This window comes from Eschrichtius robustus, chromosome 20 (assembly GCF_028021215.1).
Source record: "Eschrichtius robustus isolate mEscRob2 chromosome 20, mEscRob2.pri, whole genome shotgun sequence".
Classification (NCBI taxonomy): Eukaryota; Metazoa; Chordata; class Mammalia; order Artiodactyla; family Eschrichtiidae; genus Eschrichtius; species Eschrichtius robustus.
Window position 1 is genome coordinate 17,061,417 of NC_090843.1, and position 24,106 is coordinate 17,085,522.

The 24,106-nt window shown below is 37.2% G+C and overlaps 1 protein-coding gene across 3 annotated transcripts in view; it reads left to right on the forward strand.

The window, feature by feature from the left end:
• The window catches only part of NSF (N-ethylmaleimide sensitive factor, vesicle fusing ATPase), a 159,899-nt gene that overhangs the window by 20,464 nt on the left and 115,329 nt on the right, over positions 1-24,106 (forward strand). For all 3 annotated transcript variants that reach the window (XM_068530702.1, XM_068530700.1, XM_068530701.1), the window contains exons 2-4: positions 6,899-6,984; positions 9,181-9,280; positions 11,611-11,650. In XM_068530702.1, coding sequence (XP_068386803.1) covers positions 6,899-6,984; positions 9,181-9,280; positions 11,611-11,650 — 226 coding nt within the window. The remainder of the gene's footprint in view (positions 1-6,898; positions 6,985-9,180; positions 9,281-11,610; positions 11,651-24,106) is intronic.

Below are 24,106 nucleotides of genomic sequence, written 5' to 3' on the forward strand. Positions count from 1 at the left end.
GATGGGAAGAAGCCAGTTCTCTTTCTGCACTTTAAAGGCTCTCACATAAGTAATGATATAACTTTTTATTTTCCTTTGGCATAAGGATTATATATTTAAAAAAATTTTTAATATTTATTGATTGAGTCATTTAAAAATAACATTAAAGCCCATTACAGGTTATCATAAAGAACGTATCTTTAAGCAGAGGCTGACACACCATTGTAAAGCAATTATACTCCAATAAAGATGTTAAAAAAAAAAAAGAACCTATCTTTATGAAAAGATAACTATTGTTTCCAAGGCAAAAAAAAAAAAAAAATAGTGAGTGGCACTGTTTTACATTTTTGCAAATCTCTGACTTAGAAGACAGCTGTATTCTCACACATCTGCTTCTGCATTCAATCTGTTGTCTCATGCAGATATGTAGTTGGAAAAGAAAGGAGTATTTTTAAAATTTTCACTGGAGTATAGTTGCTTTACAATGTTTTAGTTTCTGCTGTACAGCAAAGTGAATCAGCTATACGTACACATATATCCCCTCTTTTTTGGATTTCCTTCCCATTTAGGTCACCAAAGAGCATTGAGTAGAGTTCCCTGTGCTAAACAGTAGTTTCTCATTAGTTATCTATTTTATATATAGTATCAATAGTGTATATATGTCAATCCTAATCTCCCCATTCATCCCACCCAACCCCCTTCCCCCTTGGTATCCATACGTTTGTTCTCTATGTCTGTGTCTCTGTTTCTACTTTGCAAATAAGATCGTCTATATCGGGCTTCCCTGGTGGTGCAGTGGTTAAGAGTCCACCTGCCAGTACAGGGGACATGGGTTCAAGCCCTGGTCTGGGAAGATCCCGTATGCCGTGGAGTAAGTCAGCCCATGCGCCACAACTGCTGAGCCTGCGCTCTAGAGCCCGTGAGCCACAACTACGGAGCCCACGTGCCACAACTACTGAAGCCTGTTCACCTAAAGCCTGTGCTCTGCAACAAGAGAAGCCACTGCAATGAGCAGCCTGCGCACCGCAATGGAGAGTAACCCCTGCTCCCTGCAGCTAGAGACAGCCACACACAGCAACGAAGAACCAAAGCAGCCAAAAATAAATAAATAAATTTACTTAAAAAAAAAAAAAAGATCATCTATACCATTTTTATAGATTCCACATATATGTGTTAATACGATATTTATTTTTCTCTTTATGACTTACTTCACTCTGTATGACACTCTTTAGGTCCATCCATGTCTCTACAGATGATCCAATTTCATTCCTTTTTATGGTTGAGTAATATTCCATTGTATATATGTACCACATCTTCTTTATCCATTCCTCTGTTGATGGACATTTAGGTTGCTTCCATGTCCTGGCTATCGTAAATAGTGCTGTAATGAACATTGGGGTGCATGTGTCTTTTGAATTATGGTTTTCTCTGGGTATATGCCCAGTAGTGGGATTGCTGGGTCATATGGTAGTTCTATTTTTAGTGTTTTAAGGAACCTGCATAGTGGCTGTATCAATTTACATTCCCACCAACAGTGCAAGAGGGTTCAAAGTAATGATATAATTACTTCTGCTGAAGTTTCCATTAAAGATTTGTTGAGATTTTCATTCTTTTGTGTAGCAATGAGTTAATAATTTTTTACATTTCAAGTTGTTAATGAAAACATTTTATAGCCTTCAGATAGTTAAATATTCTAGTACCTCAGATAACTAAACTTATATAAATTTGCCTGTCAGTTTTGTATTTTCATTTCATAATAGCTATGTGGCCGTTGTGGCTAGGCTTTTATCATTGTTTCCTAGAGGCAAGGTCAGTGTTAGAAAAATTGTGGAATTTTCCCTTGGCATTATTGTGATAAGTAAACAGCTACTATTTATAGGGTCTTATATATATATATATTTTTTAATTTATTTTTATTTTTGGCTGTGTTGGGTCTTCGTTTCTGTGCGAGGGCTTTCTCCAGCTGCGGCGAGCGGGGGCCACTCTTCATTGCGGTGCGCGGGCCTCTCACTGTCGTGGCCTCTCTTGTTGCGGAGCACAGGCTCCAGACGCACAGGCTCAGTAGTTGTGGCTCACGGGCCCAGCTGCTCCGCGGCATGTGGGATCCTCCCAGACCAGGGCATGAACCCGTGTCCCCTGCATTGGCAGGCAGATTCTCAACCACTGCGCCACCAGGGAAGCCCTAGGGTCTTATATTTTGATGAGAAAATGAGATACCCTGCTTGGCTTACCATAAAAACACAGATGCTTCTAGATTCCAGTAGGGAGGCCTTTTGCTCACAGCATCTGTTTTAGTTGGCCAGCCAGATGACTTTTACAGATTTTTTCACTGTTTTTTTAAAGGACACCAACTCTTTGACAAGTAAACAAGTTTACAAATGAAAAGGTTAACTTAGCATTTTGTAAATTTTTAAATAACTTTGGCTATATCAATTCTGTGTAATTTTGAACTATTAGATAATTTTATTTAAATTATATCACTTCCTAAATAACCTTGAAATGTCCTTTGTGTCCATGTTCTTTGAATTGTTTGTTCTGCAGTTGGGATAGATTGTATTGACCTGTAAGTTCATTTATTCAACAAATGTTTAATGAGCACTGACTGTGTGCCATGCCCTGTCTTAGCCCTGGGAACCATAGATCCGAGCAAGATGTAGTCTCAGTCCTTGAGAACCTTATGTCTTTTACGCAGTGTAAACAGACAATAAAATTACAGTTAAGTTCTTCCATTTGACCTTTACCTTACAGGAGGAGAAGATATCTAGGAAGGTCTTCTAGAAAATGTAATGTCTGAGCTGAGAAATTGTAGAATAAGTAGGAGTTGGCTGGACAAGGGGCTCAGAGTTAGGGAAGAGAGGAATATAAGAGAAAGAAGTGGGACTTCCCTGGTGGCTCAGTGGTTAAGAATCCGCCTGCCAATGCAGGGCACACGGGTTCGAGCCCTGGTCCAGGAAGATCCCACATACCGTGGAGCAACTAAGCCCGTGTGCCACAACTACTGAGCCTGTCCTCTAGAGCCTGCGAGCCTACTGAAGCCCACACACCTAGAGGCTGTGCTCTGCAACAAGAGAAGCCACCGCAATGAGAAGCCCGCGCACCACAACGAAGAGTAGCCCCTGCTCGCCACAATTAGAGAAAGCCCGAGCACAGCAACGAAGACCCAATGCAGCCCAAAATAAATAAATTTATAGGATTAAAAAAAAAAGAACTTGAATGTCGTAGAAAGCAGTTCTGGATTTTGCAGGGCCTCAGGGTTAAAATATTGAAAAAAAAAAAAAAAGAGTGAAAGAAGCTTGTAGGTGAGAGAGACCCCAGGGTAAGAGGGAAACAAAGTTCTGCACATTTTGGTCAGGTGGCTGGTCAAACAGTGACCATGGGCAAAAATACTGTCCCATTTGGAAAGCAAACTTATGACCTAGACCTTATTTGTGTCATGTTCTAAATTAGTGATTTCATAGATCTCATACACAAAAAATGTTTTGATCCTATATCCCCAGTATATATACCTATTTATTTTTAAGTGATACACTAATAGTTTATATACATAGTAAAACATACACAAAAAAGAAAAAGGATGAGCTAAAGATGAACTGTAGAAAATTCTCTTAATTTTATTTATTAATAATACAGAAAACAAAGTGATGCTTTACTGTTCTTTAAAATCTTGGTTTAATATTTTGTGATACAACTGTTCAGAGGTCTATTTCTAAATTCAGGTTTTTGTTTTTTTTTTTATAAGCAGATATTCATTTTTAATTATTATTTATTTATTTTATTTATTTTTTGGCTGTGTTGGGTTTTCGTTTCTGTGCGAGGGCTTTCTCCAGTTGCGGCAAGCGGGGGCCACTCTTCATCGCGGTGCGTGGGCCTCTCACTATCGCGGCCTCTCTTGTTGCGGAGCACAGACTCCAGACGTGCAGGCTCAGTAGTTGTGGCTCATGGGCCTAGTTGCTCCGTGGCATGTGGGATCTTCCCAGACCAGGGCTCGAACCCGTGTCCCCTGCATCGGCAGGCAGATTCTCAACCACTGCGCCACCAGGGAAACCCTAAATTCAGGGTTTTTTAAAAAAATTTTTTTATTTATTTATTTTTGGCTGTGTTGGGTCTTCGTTGCTGCGCGCAGGCTTTCTCTAGTTGCGTCGAGCGGGGATACTCTTCATCGCAGTGTGCAGGCTTCTCATTGCGGTGTCTTCTCTTGTTGCGGAGCACGGGCTCTAGGCGCATGGGCTTCAGTAGTTGTGCCACGCGGGCTCAGTAGTTGTGGCTCGTGGACTCTAGAGCACAGGCTCAGTAATGGTGGCTCATGGGCTTAGTTGCTCTGTGGCATGTGGGATCTTCTCAGAGCAGGGCTCGAACCCATGCCCCCTGCATTGGCAGGCGTATTCCTAACCACTGTGCCACCAGGGAAGCCCTAAATTTAGGGTTTTTTTGTTACTTGATTTTAATGGCCATCAAAGCATAGATAAGAATGGGGGGAATTTAGCTCTACTTTTGAAATTCCCCCAGATTATCTACCATTTATGGAAATGTTTTATTGAAATGTGTGAAATGTGGTTGGTAAATTTCCATCTGTTAGTTTTTCTTGCAGACTAATCAGAATGTATTGTACTTTTATAGTACTAATAAACGGGTTCAAAAATCATTGAAAAATCATTTGGATGATTTTTTTAAAGATTAGAAAATTTTGTTTCGAACTTTTTAAAGCATTCAGATATGAGAGTTTTTATTTTTTGCTTGTTTTTAGGTAATATACATTGTTTTCAATAGCAGAATCGCTTAGCAATGGAAATGTTTCTAAGTAACCATTTTTGAAATGCTCTATTCATTAGCACAAGGTATTTTTTACTTTTTGTTTTTGTTCATTTTTATCTTGTAGGAGCAAAGTGAATTTTTCTTTTCTTTTTCTTTCTTTTTTTTCTTTTTTTAATATCTTCTTGGTAGCACTTTACCTTTTGGTAACCAGTGAATCCCTATATGGTTTACAAAAAAAAAAAAAAAAAGATTTGACACTGCTTCCTGGCTTTTTACAGAGTGTAGGAAAGATTCTATATTGTAAGGATCTTGTTTTGATAAAGTTGACCTCTGACATCCTGAAGGACATGTGCACACCTTTGGCTCTGACTTATATGCAGCAACAGTTTACCTGTGAATGAAACAGTGAACAACTTTCACTTAATGTGCTGTCTTTGTAACTTTATTCTGGAATTATTCTTTTTATTCCAGTCAAAACAGCCATTCCATCAGTGGTTACAGTTTTCCCATAAAGCGTATTGTTTCATTTATAGTTTAGGCTGTATCTTTTTCAGTACATCTTTTCTTTAGTGACTCGCAAAATTGTAGTTCTTGGTGTGTTTTGCAATTACCTAGCAAATCTTCTAAGATGAAAGAAATAACTATATTTTGATTCAACTATATAGCAGACCTCCTACACTCTATAATATGTCCTGATATCTTCAGCTCTTTAGAGTTTTCTAAGAGATTTTGGCTATATTTACCAATAAAAGAATACTAGTTTTCACCATTTTATTTTCCGTGTATCATTTTAGTCATTTTTACTGTGGGTCATAGCTTCTTGTCTTTTCTCTCAGGAAACCTTAGCAGTTTCAACAGTTATTTAACTTTAATACAATGTTGTGAATTGCTAGATTCAATAGGATGTGACTTTAAACATAGGTGGAAAAATTAGAGAAGCTTATCTCTTGCTGTGAATACTGAATTTTTAAAGGCCTGGCAGATTATGAAGTCTTTATTAGTGTCATTAGGTTACATCTTAAGGCAGAATATACACTTAGCATGGGGTTCATCTTTAATAAAAATGGGTATAAATAAATATAAATAGAAGAACTGATATTTTCTTCTTATACCCCAAAGGATTATCCTGCAAACCCTTCAGGTGCACATATCCCACTTTAGAGACCACTGCTCTGAACAACTGGGGTAGCTGTATTGAAACCAGCCTTTTATTAAAAACAAAAGCAAGGCAAAGAGTAATTTATTTTCCTCTATAAATTTGTATTTGGGAGACAAATTTAAGAAGAATAAGCTTTGGCTTTAGGTTTGAAGAGTGAGTATGTTAGTCATAAACAGACTATGAGTGTCATATTTCAATAACTAGGAAACCCTTGAGGATGGTGGAAGGATTATTGGTTACATACATTATATGAAGGAATGTTTTACTAGTAGCTGTTGATCAATGTTGATCAAAAGGACTGTTAATTGCTATTTTATTTTAAATATACCTGTAATTATTTTTGTTGGGAGGTATTTGGAAGATAGCTTTTCTTAGTCTGTAGGAGAGATGGTTCGTAGCCACTTGAGATCTCTTATGAGGAGATACTTTTTCACGATATACTTTATCAAATGTATTGAATTTACATCATTGCATTTTTATGTCAAAATCTTTTTTTTTTTTTGGAAGAAATGGAAAACTAACTCAAATAAGCTTGAGCAAAAAAGAGTTTATTGACTCAACCAACTTTCAGAACTGGTCTCAAGGGTTTTAACTTCGTTGTCGGGTCTGAGTCTCAAGGTGTCTGTTTGTCTGTGTCTCTGTCACCTTTGCTTTCTCTGCGATAGTTTTCTTCTTTTAGAGCAGAAAGGCTTCCTTCGTGTGGTGGTGACGCGAGGGAGAGTGCCTTTCTTCTAGCGCCTGTCTATATAAAGTCCCGTGGATGGGATAGTACTCTGTGTGATTGCACGTGTGCTGTGATTGGCAGGCCCACAAAAGCACATGGAATGGGGAGGGAGCAGTTTCCGAGAGGCGGGGTTTACTGTTACCACAGAGTAAGGGGTGCTGGGGGTCAAAAACAGTAAGCGTTTACTACAGGTGATGGGGAATAGAGGACAGGGAAGCATAAAATATTCTTTAAGAAAATAAAAGGTGACTTAATTTTATTTTCCTAATCATTGATTCTTACAGAGTATGCAAGCTGCAAGATGTCCTACAGATGAATTATCTTTAACTAACTGTGCAGTTGTGAATGAAAAGGATTTCCAGTCTGGCCAGTGAGTATCTGACTTTGTTTTCTTCTAACCTGCTAAATGGTATTTTAGAAACTTCTGGAGAGTCCTTAATTAATTAATTAATTAATTTTTGGAAACGTTTGAGTATAATTTTTTAATTCCTCTTGCTGAATTGGAAAATGGGAGATGAGAGTCATGTATTTACTGTATCAAATTTTGATAAATATAATGTTTTCTAAATGATACATAGTTTTTTATATATAACTTTATTTTTCCACTGGTTTTCTTAGCAGAACTAAACATACTGGATATATGAATCATATATAGCATAGTCATTAGGTTTTTGGCTTTGGGTCAGATTGTCTGAGTTTGGATCCTGGTTCTGCCAATTATAAACTGGGTGACCATGGGTAAGTTATTTACCCTGACTGTGCCTCAGTGTCCTAATCTGTAAAATGGGGATGATGGTACTATCTTCCTCAGGGTGTTTGTGAATATTGAGTTACACAAATAAAGCACTTAGAACAGAGTCTACCACATTAATAAGTCCTCAATAAATATTAGCTGTTTTGATCATTATTACTATGATAATCCAAGAGACATGAAAATTGGAAGATGCACAATTGTAGAATCTTTACAAGCATTTTTCACTGTCATTTATTTTAACTGATTCACATCACCCATTGGCAAAACTTCTAAATACCCTGCTACCAAGTTCATTGCCATCCATGTGCTTCTAAGGTTGGTGGAGGTAAGGACATGAAGGGGCTGTTCCAGAAGGCAGACTAGGGAAATGAGGAAGGAAGTGGGATTTTAACTGAGCCTTTTTCTGTTTCTAAAGCTATCTGAGAAATACATGAGTTTCACAGGGTTAGAATTGCTAATCATCTGTGGTTTTCCGCTTCAGAGTAAAGGGCTATACTACATAATTGTATTAACATTGTTTCCAGTCCTAAAAATTCTGTGATTCTAAGTTGAACATAGAACTTTCTACATATAAACTGGACTACAGACAATCAGTGTGAGAATTTGCTTATGGAATTCTTTTACGTGTTAGATGTTCACTGTACACATGAGGGGGTTACTTAAAGTATAGTAGATATAAGGAACTTGTGTCCTACTGACAAAATGATATGTATAGAAACGTTAACCATTAATATTTTAAAAATTATAGCACTCTAAAAGATAATTTTTAAAAAGATAGTGCTATGGTAGCAGAGTTTGAAGCTTCTATCTCACACACAGTCCTTGGTAGTTTCTTGGTATAGGAGATGATCATGAGATAACTATAGTTCATCTGTTTACAGGTAACTTCTGAGCAGGGTGAATTAGCACAAAATGCTTTGAAATAGTGAATATTGATATCTATATGGAAGCTGATATATTTTGGGAAAATTTTTACCACCTTTTTAATTTTACAGGCCGTTACTATTTCAACCTGTTGTGGGAATCTGCAAAGAGATGTAATGAATAGTCCTAAAAACTAACTTTTTTTTTGACTGCTATATCCTGGCTTTATTCTATCTTTGGTTCTCCTTCCTTTAGTCTAGTTAGGATGTGAAATAAGTCTCAGGAGAGGAAATTCATCTAATTTTTACTTACTATCAAGTAAATCACTGTCTTCAGTTTTATGTAAACTGGAAATGTAATGACATTGATGTTTTGGATGGTATGTACTCTCTTTTTTTTTTTTTAATTTAATTTAATTTATTTTATTTATGGCTGTGTTGGGTCTTCGTTTCTGTGCGAGGGCTTTCTCTAGTTGTGGCAAGCGGGGGCCACTCTTCATTGCGGTGCGCGGGCCTCTCACTATCGCGACCTTTCTTGTTGCGGAGCACAGGCTCCAGACGCGCAGGCTCAGTAATTGTGGCTCACGGGCCCAGTTGCTCCGCGGCATGTGGGATCTTCCCAGACCAGGGCTCGAACCCGTGTCCCCTGCATTGGCAGGCAGATTCTCAACCACTGCACCACCAGGGAAGCCCCCTGTACTCTCTTGAAATTGGTCCTGATTCTGCTTGATGTCTGTTTGGCCTGAGGTGGTCCTTATTCCTGGAAAACATTTTGAATTGCGGACAGTTTTTGGAAATGAAATTTGTGGTCCTGTTTCTTCAGGACTCATATAATGCCATGTTTCCACCCAGTACTCATCAAGCATTGTTTGTTGAAAATGAGCACATTTGGAATTGATGTTCTTTATTTCCTTTGACGTGGAGTATTGACTGTGTTTCTGTCTTTTAGGCACGTGATGGTGAGGACCTCCCCCAACCACAGGTACACATTTACACTGAGGACCCACCCATCTGTGGTTCCAGGGAGCATTGCATTCAGCTTACCTCAGGTAACTCAGGAATTTATTCTCTTCTATTCTTGAAAGTCGTAAAAGAATCAATTCATTTAAAGCAAGCTGTGTCACGCTGTAACTGTATTGATTCATATTGAGGAAAACCATCTAGGTATTATGTAAGGAATTTAAAGATATATTCTTAATTGCCAGTTTTTACTATGTCTGCCTTTTATTGCCTTGACTTTTTCCCCCTAATTTAAAAGAATTCTGCAGTGATATCAGCTATCGAAGTGTCAAGTTATTTTAATGTTAGCTCACAGGGTAACGGAAAATGTATAAAATATATAAAAATGGCATTTACTTCTAAAATTGACATCTAATAGTGATTTTAAAATGCAATGATGTTAGACTAAAGAATATGATATGAGTAGCTGTTATCTCAAATTACCACCTAACTTGCTGGGCTTCTGTAATAAGTGAAAGGATTATGATTACATTTATAACTGTTGGTGGATTCTGTGGAGGGGAAATTGCGTAGCACTATTGCAGGCACATAGTACATAATAGGAGCATCGCCAGTAGGAGTCTGTATCCTTTCCTCCCTTGTCACCTGACTCATGCTGCTGGTCCCCAGTCCTAAACAATGCAAATGCAACCTTTACCTCCTTGTAGTATGCTAATAAGCATTGATTTCTGCCCTCCCACACCTGGAGGTTTAAGGCAGGAGATCAAACACTTGTTAGGGAACTATTAAAGATCTCTTGAATCCCTCAAAAATTATGGGAAATGTTCACTCACTGTTCCCTTTTTCTCTGTTCAGATGCCTCTCCAATATCAGGACTACCTTTCGCATTTGCTTCTTATAGATCAAAGGTTTGGAGTATTCTAGGGTTAACCAGCTTTTACAGAGCTGCATTTGAGATTCTGCTGGCCAGAAATGGGGTTTCTAACTATTTTTCCTTGTCTCTGCTTTAAAAAAATTTTCCCAACATTTACTATAGGCCAAGTGCTATTCTAAGTGCTTTTGCCTGTGTTCACTCATTTAATTCTCTTAACAACCCCAAATGATAGATGCCGTTATTATCGTCCTTGAGGCTGTCTCTGGGTATAGAACCTAAATGTGGCTGCTTTGTGACCCGAAGTCTGGGCTTAACCAGTATGCTACTAAATTTCCAGTTGGCCAGAAGTGGGATGGGGTACTACAGAAAAGAGAGGTGAAGGGTGGAGAGGTGGTGAGAAAGCTGGAAGGTAGAGCACTTGTTCCACATATTCAAAACACAGCATCTTCTTAACTACCCACCACAAAATCCACAAAGTTCAGATGAGTAGACAAACTTTTGATTTCCAGTCAAAAATTATTTTTCTCACTGTTCTTTGGAGTTTTGTCAGTAACTGCTAATTTTGAATCTATACCAAGCCAGTCTTGAATTCCTGCCTGAACACAACCTGTCCTGCCTCCGTACATTCTTGCCAGTCGGTACTGGGGAGAAGCTAAAGCCAAATGCCTGACACTCTTTTGGCTAGTACACAAAGAATAGTCATGACCATCTAATGATTTGAATCCCTGCTTGGGTTTCAGTATAGATTATCTGTTAAGTTTTAATTTAGTTTTCATGAATTGAACGTCTTTCTTTTTGTGCTACTGTATCAAACACTATAACTATCCACAGTACATTTAGAACACTGGAATATCTGATACTACGAAGTCTTTCAGGAGCATTATATTATGCAAAGGAGCATCCTATTCAGTGGTGCCAGCTTTACTGTAAAAAGGCAGGCTTTATATGTTTTGAGGATAGATGTTCAGGCATAAATAAACTATAGCATATGTTTCCTAGGGCAGCTGTAACAAAGTACCAAAAACTGGGTGGCTTAAAACAGCAGAAATGTATTCTCTCACAGTTCTGAAGGCTGGAAGTCTGAAGTCAAGGTGTCAGCAGGGCCAGGCTCTCTCTGAAGGCACTAGGGAAAAATCTGTTCCGTGCTTAGCTTCTGTTGTTGCGGACAATCCTTGATGTTCATTGACTGGTAGATATATCACTTCAGTCTCTGCCTTCATTGTCACATGACTTTCTCCCTGTGTGCTGTGTGTCCTTTTCTTATAAGGAAGCCATATTGGCTTAGGGTCTACCTTAATTCGATATGACCTCATCTTACCTTGATATCATCTGCAAAGACCCTATTTCCAAATATGGTCACATTCACAGGTGTTGGGGGCTAAGACTTCAACATATCTTTCTGTGGGACACAATTCAACACTTAACTACCGTGTTTTGGTCTTGGAATGTGTTAATGAAATTCAAAGAAATCCTCTTTTCCTCATTTCTTTAATTTTGATTGATTTGGTGTTAAGTGTCTTTTTTTCTCTCTTTTTTATTTTACAGCGAAAATGGGCTGGACTTTCTATTGGGCAAGAAATAGAAGGTAAGTATATTTTTTAGCTACCTGAGGTAGATTTTCTTTATATTTTCTCATAGTTATGGAGATCTGTACAATTTTCTGTTACTTGTTGTCAGGCCATTACACTTTCATCCATATTACAGTTAGGTCTATGAGATTGGAAAGTAAATAGTTATGAAACCTACCTCTTTATCTACTTGTTATTCTATCTGGAAATTACAATCTAGTAGGGAAAGGAATATCCACATGTTCATAGCTCACAGAAGATGTACAAGGTAAATTTGTGCACAAATATTACCTTTAGGAGCTCTGTGTAGAAGTGCTAAGACAGAACAGGAGTGGATGAATTGATTGGAAAATTAGCCAGAGAAATCTTTCTAGGCACTGGAATTTTGAGCATGATTATGAAGTAGGGGAAAAGCATGACATGATAGAGACAAGGAAGAAAGACTCTTAAGATGAGACATAATATAAATAAAAGGCATTGAGTTGGAAGCAAGCAAATCATAGGCAGTGCTCATAAGTATGTTTGGCTGAAAGGATTTGCCTGAATGGATTGTATTAAGTGATGAGAGTAGAGTATGAAGTTAGTGGAGGGCCTAGAAGTACATACTGAGATCTTTGGATTTTACACAAAGACACTTAGAGCTCCTGAGAATTTCTGAACGAGCCCAACAAAATCCTACCTTTAGAAAAGAATTCTAATATCATTGTGGAGTCTAGTGAGGAGTGAGGAGAATTCAGGAGTGAAGGAAAATAGCTGGGAGGTTATTTGACTTACCTAGAATTAAGCTGGATAGGACTTTGTGAAATTATGGCTATGGAAAATTTTTTTAAAAGTCGAAGTTATGTTGAAGAGGAATAATTGGTATTACATGGTGATTCCATTTTACTGTATACTGAGATGTTTCCTAATGTCTTTGTTTGGAAAGATAAATCTGATTTAGGGTAAGGAGAAGAAAGGGTGACAGTACTTAAGAAAACAATGTACTTTTTAAAATGAAATGTGTTATAAAGTCATCATAGTTCATTAGGGAAGGGCATGGAAGGCAATTTATGACTTCAGGGGGAAAAAAAGACTAAACCACTTGTGGTTTATAAACTAAGGAGTAATAAGTAAAACCTGGAATTGTTTCTTAGTCATTGTGGCAAAGTTGGGAAAATGGAGTATGAGTCTTTTTGTCAGGTAATTTCATGTCAACTTAATGGGTTCAGTAGGGGGAGAAAAGAAAATGCAAGTGTAATTAAGTCAGCTCTTTTTTCTGCTAGCTTCTAAGACCTAAAAAAAAATCATATTTATGGAAATGTTACAAAAATAATACAGAGAATTCCTATGTACTACTTTTACCCAGATTCACTAATTGTCATTTTTTCAAATCATTTTTTCTCTCTCTCCTTTCTCTCTCTCTACACACACACACACACACACACACACACACACGCACCTGCACACACCCATTTTTTTCCTGAACATTTGAGATTACGTTGCAGAAATCATTCCTCTTTACCTCTAATACTTTAGTGTGTGTTTCTTAAGAACAAAGATGTACTCGTAATAGTGATCAAATTCGGGAAATTAAACATTGAAACTTTAATCTACAGTTCATATTCCAATTTTGTTAATTGTCCCAATTATCTCCTTTATAGTATTTTTCCCCTTCAGTGTGGGATCCAGTTCAGGATCGTGTATTGCATTTAGTCGTCATTTCTCTAATCTTCAGGGTTTTCTTTCCTTTCACGATGGTGACGTTTTTGAAGAATACATTTATATAATGGGGAGTTGTTGGTCGCAGGGTACAACGTTTCAGTTTTGCAAGATAAATTAGTTCTGGAGATCTAGTTACAGCGTGATGACAATAGTTAACAATACTGTGTTGGACACTTAAAATTTGCTAAGAGGGTAGATCTTAAGTGTTCTCATCACACACACACGCACGCATGCACGCACGCACATGGAAAGAAGGTGGTTCATGTACACTGAGAAGGAGATATATTCTCTGTTATCAGCGTGTGGTGTTTGCTGTGTATCCATAAGCTCTACTTTATTGATCATGCTGTTTAGATCTTCTATGTTCTTATTTTTGGTCACTTGACCTATCTTGTACTGAGAATGGTGTGTTAAAATCTACTGTTATTAGTGTTTTTCTACTTTTCCTTGCATCTCCTGTAGTTTCTACCTTACACAGTACTTTCTGTGTTATTTGGTATGTAGATATTCATAACTGTTACATTTTTATTGTGAATTATGCCTTTTTGCATTATAAAGTATCCTGTTTAATCTGTTTAATGTGTTTTGAATTATATTTTGATATTAGGATCATAATCCCTGCTTTTTTATTGTTTTTAATTTGCTCAAAATATCTTTCCCCATCTCTTGACTTTTAGCCTTTTTGAGTCACTGTTTTAGATGTGTCTGTTGTATACAACGTAGAGTTGGATTTTGCTTTATGAACTAATTTGAATATCTTTTTCTTTTAATAGGTTTCTTAAGCCCGTTCACAGTTATTGATGTGACTGCTATGTTTGATCTCAATTCCTTCATTTTATGCTTTAGTTGTATTTATGTGGTGTGTCCTCTTTGCTATTTTTTTTATGTTTATTGTTTATATTTTCTTATTAGTCATCCATTTTATACACATCAGTGTATACATGTCAATCCCAATCTCCCAATTCATCACACCACAACCCTCACCCCCCGCCGCTTTCCCCCCTTGGTGTCCATATGTTTGTTCTCTACATCTGTGTCTCAATTTCTGCTCTGCAAACTGGTTCATCTGTACCATTTTCTAGGTTCCACATATATGCATTAATATACGATATTTGTTTTGCTCTTTCTGACTTACTTCACTCTGTATGACAGTCTCCAGATGCATGCACGTCTCTACAAATGACCCAATTTCGTTCCTTTTTATGGCTGAGTAATATTCCATTGTATATATGTACCACATCTTTATCCATTCATCTGTCAGTGGGCATTTAGGTTGCTTCCATGACCTGGCTATTGTAGATAGTGCTGCAATGAACGTTGGGGTGCATGTGTGTTTTTGAATTATAGTTTTCTCTGGGTATATGCCCAGTAGTGGGATTGCTGGGTCATATGGTAATTCTATTTTTAGTTCTTTAAGGAACCTCCATACTGTTCTCCATAGTGGCTGTATCAATTTACATTCCCACCAATAGTGCAAGAGGGTTCCCTTTTCTCCACACCCTCTGCAGCATTTGTTGTTTGTAGATTTTCTGATGATGCCCATTCTAACTGGTGAGAGGTGATACCTCATTGTAGTTTTGATTTGCATTTCTCTAATAATTAGTGATGTGCTTCTTGGCCATCTGTATGTCTTCTTTGGAGAAATGTCTATTTAGGTCTTCTGCCCATTTTTGGATTGGGTTGTTTGTTTTTTTAATAGTGAGCTGCATGAGGTGTTTATATATTTTGGAGATTAATCCTCTGTCTGATGATTCATTTGCAAATATTTTCTCCCATTCTGAGGGTTGTCTTTTTGTCTTGTATATGGTTTCCTTTGCTGTGCAAAAGCTTTTAAGTTTCATTAGGTCCCATTTGTTTATTTTTGTTTTTATTTCCATTACTCTAGGAGGTGGATCAAAGAAGATCTTGCTGTGATTTATGTCAAAGAGTGTTCTTCCTATGTTTTCCTCTAAGAGTTTTATAGTGTCCAGTCTTACATTTAGGTGTCTAATCCATTTTGAGTTTATTTTTGTGTATGGTGTTAGGGAGTGTTCTAATTTCATTCTTTTACATGTAGCTGTCCAGTTTTCCCAGCACCACTTATTGAAAAGACTGTCTTTTCTCCATTGTATATCCTTGCCTCCTTTGTCATAGATTAGTTGACCATAGGTGTGTGGGTTTATCTCTGGGCTTTCTATCCTGTTCCATTGATCTGTATTTCTGTTTTTGTGCCAGTACCATATTGTCTTGATTACTGTAGCTTTGTAGTATAGTCTGAAGTCAGGGAGTCTGATTCCTCCAGCTCCGTTTTTTTCCCTCAAAACTGCTTTGGCTATTCAGGATCTTTTGTGTCTCCATACAAATTTTAAGATTTTCTGTTCTAGTTCTGTAAAAGATGCCACTGGTAATTTGATAGGGATTGCATTGAATCTGTAGATTGCTTTGGGTAGTATAGTCATTTTCACAATATTGATTCTTCCAATCCAAGAACATGGTATATCTCTCCATCTGTTGGTATCATCTTTAATTTCTTTCATCAGTGTCTTATAGTTTTCTGCACTACAGGTCTTCTGTCTCCCTAGGTAGGTTTATTCCTAGGTGTTTTATTGTTTTTGTTGCAGTGGTAAATGGAACTGTTTGCTTAATTTCTCTTTCAGATTTTTCATCATTAGTGTATAGGAATGCAAGAGATTTCTGTGCATTAATTTTGTATCCTGCAACTTTACCAAATTCATTGATTAGCTCTAGTAGTTTTCTGGTGGCATCTTTAGGATTCTCTATGTATAGTATCATGTCATCTGCACACAGTGACAGTTTTACTTCTTCTTTTCCAATTTGCATTCCTTTTATTTCTTTTTCTTCTCTGATTGCTGTGGCTAAGACTTCCAAAACTATGTTGAATAATAGTGGCGAGAGTGGGCATCCTTGTCTTGTTCCTGATCTTAGAGGAAATGCTTTCAGTTTTTCACCATTGAGACTGATGTTTGCTGTGGGTTTGTCATATATGGCCTCTATTATGTTGAGGTAGGTTCCCTCTATGCCCACTTTCTGAAGAGTTTTTTATCATAAATGGGCGTTGAATTTTGTCAGAAGCTTTTTCTGCACCGTTTGGGATGATCATATGGTTTTTATTCTTGAATTTGTTAATATGGTGTATCACATTGATTGATTTGTGTATATTGAAGAATCCTTGCATCCCTGGGATAAATCCCACTTGATCATGGTGTATGATCCTTTTAATGTGTTGTTGGATTCTGTTTGCTAGTATTTTGTTGAGGATTTTTGCATCTATATTCATCAGTGATATTGGTCTGTAATTTTCTTTTTTAGTAGTATCTTTATCTGGTTTTGGTAACAGGGTGATGGTGGCCTCATAGAATGAGTTTGGGAGTGTTCCTTCCTCTGCAATGTTTTGGAAGAGTTTGAGAAGGATGGGTGTTAGCTCTTCTCTAAATATTTGTTAGAATTCACCTGTGAAGCCATCTGGTCCTGGACTTCTGTTTGTTGGAAGATTTTTAATCACAGTTTCAATTTCATTACTTGTGATTGGTCTGTTCATATTTTCTATTTCTTCCTGTTCAGTCTTGGAAGGTTGTACCTTTCTAAGGATTTGTCCGTTTCTTCCAGGTTGTCCATTTTATTGGCATAGAGTTGCTTGTAGTAATCTCTTAGGATGCTTTGTATTTCTGTGGTGTCTGTAATGACTTCTCCGTTTTCATTTCTAATTTTATTGATCTGAGTCCTCTCCCTCTTTGTCTTGGTGAGTCTGGCAAATTGTTTATCAGTTTTGTTTATCTTCTCAAAGAACCAGCTTTTAGTTTTATTGATCTTTGCTGTTGTTTTCTTTGTTTCTATTTCATTTATTTCTCGTCTGATCTTTATGATTTCTTCTGCTAACTTTGGGTTTTGTTTGTTCTTTCTCTAGTTCCTTGTGGTGTAAGGTTAGACTGTTTATTTGAGATTTTTCTTGTTTCTTGAGGTAGGCTTGTATAGCTATAAACTTCCCTCTTAGAACTGCTCTTGCTGCTTCCTATAGGTTTTGGATTGTTGTGTTTTCATTGTAATTTGTCTCTAGGTATTTTTTGATTTCTCTTTGATTTCTTCAGTGATCTCTTGGTTATTTAGTAACGTATTGTTTAGCCACCTTGTGTTTGTGTTTTTTACGTTTTTTTCCCTGTAATTGATTTCTAATCTCATAGCATTGTGGTCAGAAAGGATGCTTGATATGATTTCAGTTTTCTTAAATTTACTGAGACTTGATTTGTGACCCAAGTTGTGATCTATCTTGGAGAATGTTCCATGTGCACTTGAGAAGAAAGTGTAATCTGCTGTTTTGGATGGAATGTCCTATAAATATTAAGTAAATCTATCTGGTCTATTGTGTCATTTAAAGCTTGTGTTTCCTTATTAATTTTCTGTTTGGATGATCTGTCCATTGGTGTAAGTGAGGTGTTAAAGTCCCCCACTATTACTGTGTTACTGTCGATTTCCTCTTTTAGATCTGTTAGCAGTTGCCTTATGTATTGAGGTTCTCCTATGTTGGGTGCATATATATTTATAATTGTTGTATCTTCTTCTTGGATTGATCCCGTGATCATACGTAGTGTCCTTCCTTGTCTCTTGTAACATTCTTTATTTTAAAGTCTATTTTATCTGATATGAGTATTGCTACTCCAGCTTTCTTTTGATTTCCGTTTGCATGGAATATCTTTTTCCATCCCCTCACTTTCAGTCTGTGTATGTCCCTAGGTTTGAAGTGGGTCTCTTGTAGACAGCATATATATGGGTCTTGTTTTTGTATCCATTCAGCAAGCCTTTGTCTTTTGGTTGGAGCATTTAATCCATTCACGTTTAAGGTAATTATCGATATGTATATTCCTATGATCATTTTCTTAATTGTTTTGGGTTTGTTTTTGTAGGTCCTTTTCTTCTCTTGTGTTTCCCACTTAGAGAAGTTCCTTTAGCATTTGTTGTAGAGCTGGTTTGGTGGTGCTGAATTCTCTTAGCTTTTGCTTGTCTGTAAAGCTTTTGATTTCTCCATTGAATCTGAATGAGATCCTTGCTGGGTAGAGTAATCTTGGTTGTAGGTTCTTCCCTTTCATCACTTTAAGTATATCATGCCACTCCCTTCTGGCTTGTAGAGTTTATGCTGAGAAATCAGCTGTTAACCTTATGGGAGTTCCCTTGTATGTTATTTGTCATTTTTCCCTTGTTGCTTTCAATAATTTTTCTTTGTCTTTAATTTTTGCCAGTTTGATTACTATGTGTCTCAGCATGTTTCTCCTTGGGTTTATCCTGTATGGGACTCTCTGCACTTCCTGGACTTGGGTGGCTATTTCCTTTCCCACGTTAGGGAAGTTTTCGACTATAATCTCTTCAAATATTTTCTCTGGTCCTTTCTCTCTCTCTTCTCCTTCTGGGACCCCTATAATGCGAATGTTTTTGCATTTAATGTTTTCCCAGAGGTCTCTTAGGCTGTCTTTATTTCTTTTCATTCTGTTTTCTTTATTCTGTTCCGCAGCAGTGAATTCCACCATTCTGTCTTCCAGGTCACTTATCCGTTCTTCTGCCTCAGTTATTCTGCTATTGATTCCTTCTAGTGTAGTTTTCATTTCAGTTATTGTATTGTTCATCTCTGTTTGTTTGTTCTTTAATTCTTCTATATCTTTGCTAAACATTTCTTGCATCTTCTCTATCTTTGCCTCCATTCTTTTTCTGAGGTCCTGGATCATCTTCACTATCATTATTCTGAATTCTTTTTCTGGAAGATTGCCTATCTCCATTTCATTTAGTTGTTTTTCTGGGGTTTTATCTTGTTCCTTCATCTGGTACATAGCCCTCTGCCTTTTCATCTTGTCTGTCGTTCTGTGAATGTGGTTTTTGTTCCACAAGCTGCAGGATTGTAGTTTTTCTTGCTTCTGCTGTCTGCCCTCTGGTGGATGAGGCTATCTAAGAGGCTTGTGGAAGTTTCCTGATGGGAGGGACTGGTGGTGGGTAGAGCTGGGTGTTGCTCTGGTGGGCAGAGCTCAGTAAAACTTTAATCCGCTTGTCTGCTGATGGGTGGAGCTGGCTTCCCTCCCTGTTGGTTGTTTGGCCTGAGGTGACCCAAGACTGGAGCCTACCTGGGCTCTTTGGTGGGGCTAATAGCAAACTCTGGGAGGGCTCATGTTAAGGAGTACTTCCCAGAACTTCTGCTGCCAGTGTCCTTGTCCCTTGGTGAGCCACAGCTGCTCCCGCCTCTGCAGGAGACCCTCCAACACTAGCAGGTAGGTCTGGTTCAGTCTCCTGTGGGGTCACTGCTCCTTCCCCTGGGTCCCGATGTGCACACTCATTTGTGTGTGCCCTCCAAGAGTGGAGTCTGTTTCCCCTAGTCCTGCCGAAGTCCTGCAATCAAATCCCACTAGCCTTCAAAGTTTGATTCTCTAGGAATTCCTCCTCCTGTTGCCAGATGCCCAGGTTGGGAAACCTGTTGTGTGGCTCAGAATCTTCAGTCCAGTGGGTGGACTTCTGTGGTGTAAGTGTTCTCCAGTTTGTGAGTCACCCACCCAGCAGTTATGGGATTTGATTTTATTGTGATAGCGCCCCTCCTACCGTCTCATTGCGGCTTCTCCTTTGTCTTTACATGTAGAGTATCTTTTTTGGTGAGTTCCAGTGTCTTCCTGTCGATGATTGTTCAGCAGTTAGTTGTGATTCCGGTGTTCTCGGAAGAGGGAGTGAGAGCATATTCTTCTACTCTGCCCTCTTGAACCAACCTCTTTGCTATTTTTTAAAGTTTATTTTGGTATTTAGGAACGTTTACATTTTTGTTTTAGTGATTACTTCTGCATTTATACCTCTCATAGTGCCCTTAGTACTTCCTCTTTTTTTCCTTACTTAACCTTTTCAAAAAACTGTTCTGTCCGTTCTAAATGATATCCTTTGACTCTCATCTGTTACCTATACAACGTTTAACCGTAATAGTCTGCCTTTCCCTTTCTCCTCCCATTTTGTTAATTGTTTTCTTTTTTTCAAGTTTTAAGTCTTTTTTTTTTTTTTTTAGTGGAAGAAGCAAATTTTTAAAAATTGAAATATAATTGACATATAACATTATGTTAGTTCAGGTATACAACATAATGATTCGATATTTTGTATACATTGCGAAATGCTCACCACAATAAGTGTAGTTAACATCTGTTACCTTACATAGTTAACAGCTTTTTTTTTCTTGTGATGAGAACTTGTAAGGTCTACTCTTTTAGCAACATTCAAATATGCAATACAGTATCACTAATTATAGTCACCATGCTAGTTGATTTCTGTCTATGTTATAAGAGCATGGTATTTACACTCTATTCTTCCACGTACAACCCCACACTTGTTTTAGCCTTAACTCTACAATTAAATCTCTCAAATGATCATGATCAGTCCTTTTGCCAGTTTCTACTTAGTTGGATAAATTGAGTAGATTCCTCCAGGAAGTATAAATGTGTACAGTGTTTCCTAAGTTCTTGAATATTCAAACTAATTTTTTTATACCTTTGATATCTTAAGGACAGCTTGGCTGGATATAAAATTCTTGGCTTGTTTTCTTCCCTTGAATTTCTTGAAAATAGTGCATTGCATTGCTTTGCTTTGTATGAAACTCTTGAGAAGGCTGATGCCAGTCTAAGTTTCTTATCTTTTTAAGGAATTTGATTTTTCTGCCTGGGAACGCTGAGGATTTTTCTGTCTTTAAATTCTAATATCCTTATTAGGATATTTCTTGGAATTGGTCATTTTGGGTCAACAACCCAGGTATACAATGCTTTGTTTCAATATGTAGATTTAAATTTTCTCTATTTCCAGAAAGTTTTCTTAGAGTATGGTTTTAAGTATTAGTTCTGGCCCAATTGTTTTGATTTTCTTCTCAGGAGCTCCAATTATAAATGTATTTTAGGCCTTATCTGCCTGTCTTCCATTTCAACTACTTTCTCTCTGTTCTTTGCAAATTCTTTCTTTGCCTTATTTTTACTACCTTGGTTGTTTTCCTGTCTTTATTCACTGCCTCTTATTAAATATTAATTTGAATCTATTCTCCCATGGGCACTTTGTAATTTATTATTCACTTCTGAGTAGTTTGTCTTTTTCCTCAATTTCTTTCCTGTGTTTGATAAACTGTCATTGCATTTCTTTTATTTGTCTATTTCTGGTCTTAGTTTTTAATCTTCTGATTTTAGGTGTTTTGTTATAGTCTGAATACTTGTTTGAGGAAACTTCATTTAGTTTAAAATGTTATATATGTTTTCTATTTCATAGTTGATCTTTTTAGGGAAGATGCTTCATCAGCTGAAATGCTGCAATATTTTGTTATTTGTTATATTTTCTTTACAGTAGCTTTGTGGAGTTATTTTTTTCTGTTTCACATGATTTGTAGACACAATTATTAGTGCAAGAGCATTCTTTTCTGTTAGTGTAGAGAAGGGCAGTTTCTTTAATAAGTAATAATGGTGAGGTAGAGAGATTGGTTGGCATAGCTTATTTCTGTTTGGTTTCTGCATGATCCTTAATTTTCCTCTCTTACTGCCTTCTTCCCTTCATTGCCACATCTCAAAGGGCACCATCCCTTCTCTATTTATCTGATTCTTTCCAGTGATTCTTTGATGCTGCCACTTCCAGTCCTACCTACTTTCAGGTCCTTTCCCTGTACCTGGAGTCATGGACTACCAAGTCCCAAACCTGTGTGTAGTGTTTTGGCTTTTGGTGTTGGACTTTCTCTTTCGAGGGGTGATTTTGTCTATATTTTCTCTATGTAGTGCTCTCCCTTCTCCTTTTTTTCCGCAATGCGAGCTCTGTCTAATTTTGTTACATATTTCTCTACTTTCAAGTAATTTGAGTTTCATGGTATTCTCTGTCTCCAAGTAATGCTGAAGGTGTGGACGTATGTAGCATTATTTGTTCTCCTTTTTGTTTCCACGGGGTTTTAGGAGGATGTGTGGGAATGTTCAGATTCACATTCAGAACTTCTAGATCCAATGCTTTTGAAGATATTCAAAGATATATTTACTTTAAACTGGTTGAAAGAAAACAAATACTTAAAGCAGTTGCTGGGAACACATTACGAGGTTAGTCTGTAGTCTAGATGCCTGAAAAGAGAAGTTGGTAAAGTGGAAGGAGAGAATATCCTGTTCCTCATTTAGGAACATGGCAACTTATACTTTTTTTTTTTTTCTGGGTTAGAGGGAACTTAAATATTGGGATTATCTTTATTTGGCCTTTTCTTTGTGGAAGTAGGATGAGAGAAAATTTTTTGACTTGGGGTGAAAATAAAGGAAATTACTTTAGATATAGGTAGCTGGTAGTTGCATAATTAGTGCTTTCTAAACTTACCTCAAAGAAACACCTGGGGAGTTTGTTTTTTAAAAAAGAAAAAGATTCCCAGGCCCCTCCCTTGGGAAGTCTGATTCATGAATCTGTGTTTTTAACAATCACCCTTAAGTAGCTCTTATCAGCTACATTTTTGGAAACACTGACATAAGTGATTCCCTTAACTATCACCTCCTCACCTGAAGCATAGTGTGAAGCTGAGACAGTGAAGGAGTTTGGCGCCAAAGGGAAGTAGGTCAGTGCATGAAGCCAGGGTTCCCTATTTGTGGACAGTGGCAGAAATAAACATGAACACTTGTTAAATCTAATGAGAAAATGGGTGTGTATGTAGCTTAGGTTTCTAATTTCCTTAAACTTACTTTTCTAAATATAGGGTAGAATGTGTGTAAATTTAACTTTTAATGCAGATAAATTCTGTTGTGAAGAAGTGAAAATTCAAGATGAAATGAGAAATAATGTTTTGTGGCCTGAATTGTGTTTAAAGCATTCTCCTGCTACCAGAAATGCTTATCTTGAATGTAAAGTCAGTTCTTTAAAAGGCACCTCAAACAGACCTAATGGGCAAAATTATAAAACTAAGTGTTCAGGTGGGACTAAGGTGGAATAAGCACGAGGCAAGGAAGGGTTTCGGGCCCTGAGTGATGTCATGATGTAGCATAAAGATAGAAAGCTGCTTCAGTGTAAGTAGAGATGTAGGCAAAGAAAGGGTAAGAAGTTTGGTATGAAGGGGAGTGCTAATTCAAAGATTCTGAACAGGAGTTCTGTCTGCAAGGAGACATTTTTTTACTCAAGTCAATGATTTTAGTCCTCAGACTAAATCTTCTTAGAAGAATCATTTAGTCTTCTTTCCATCTGGAAATGCCATATTTTAAGTACTGCAGACTGATGTTCAGTTAACACATGTTTCTGACCATTACCTGTCTTTGTAATGCCTGTTTATTCAAAGCATTGGCTATTATTTTTTTTGTTTATAAAAATATTTTTTATTAGTCTTTGACATTAAAATGCTATTAATCATAAAATAAGAAAACATTCTCAACCTTCTGGCCCTTTGCTTCTGGTTGAAACCTTCAGGGCATCTGTCCCTTTGGGGCTGATGATGGTGCTGGCCATGGTGCTGCCTATGAAACTGTCCATGGTACTGTTCTAGCATTTGAAATTATAACAGCTTGGTCTTTTCTGTTTAGGAACATTGACCTTCAATTAAAATGCATTTGAAAACTATAGTCAGTAATGATATTTTAATACACTTATTCAAAGTTCTTGATATAAGGATGATGCACACGTATATATACACATGTGTAAATGCATATGTGTATATATATGCATACATATATATGCATTATGACATTATGGAATTGTTTTGGAGTCTTTAATGCACAAAATGGTATTATATTGTGCACATCTTTCTGAAGTGTACTTTTTTCACTCGCTATTATATTTTAATGGAC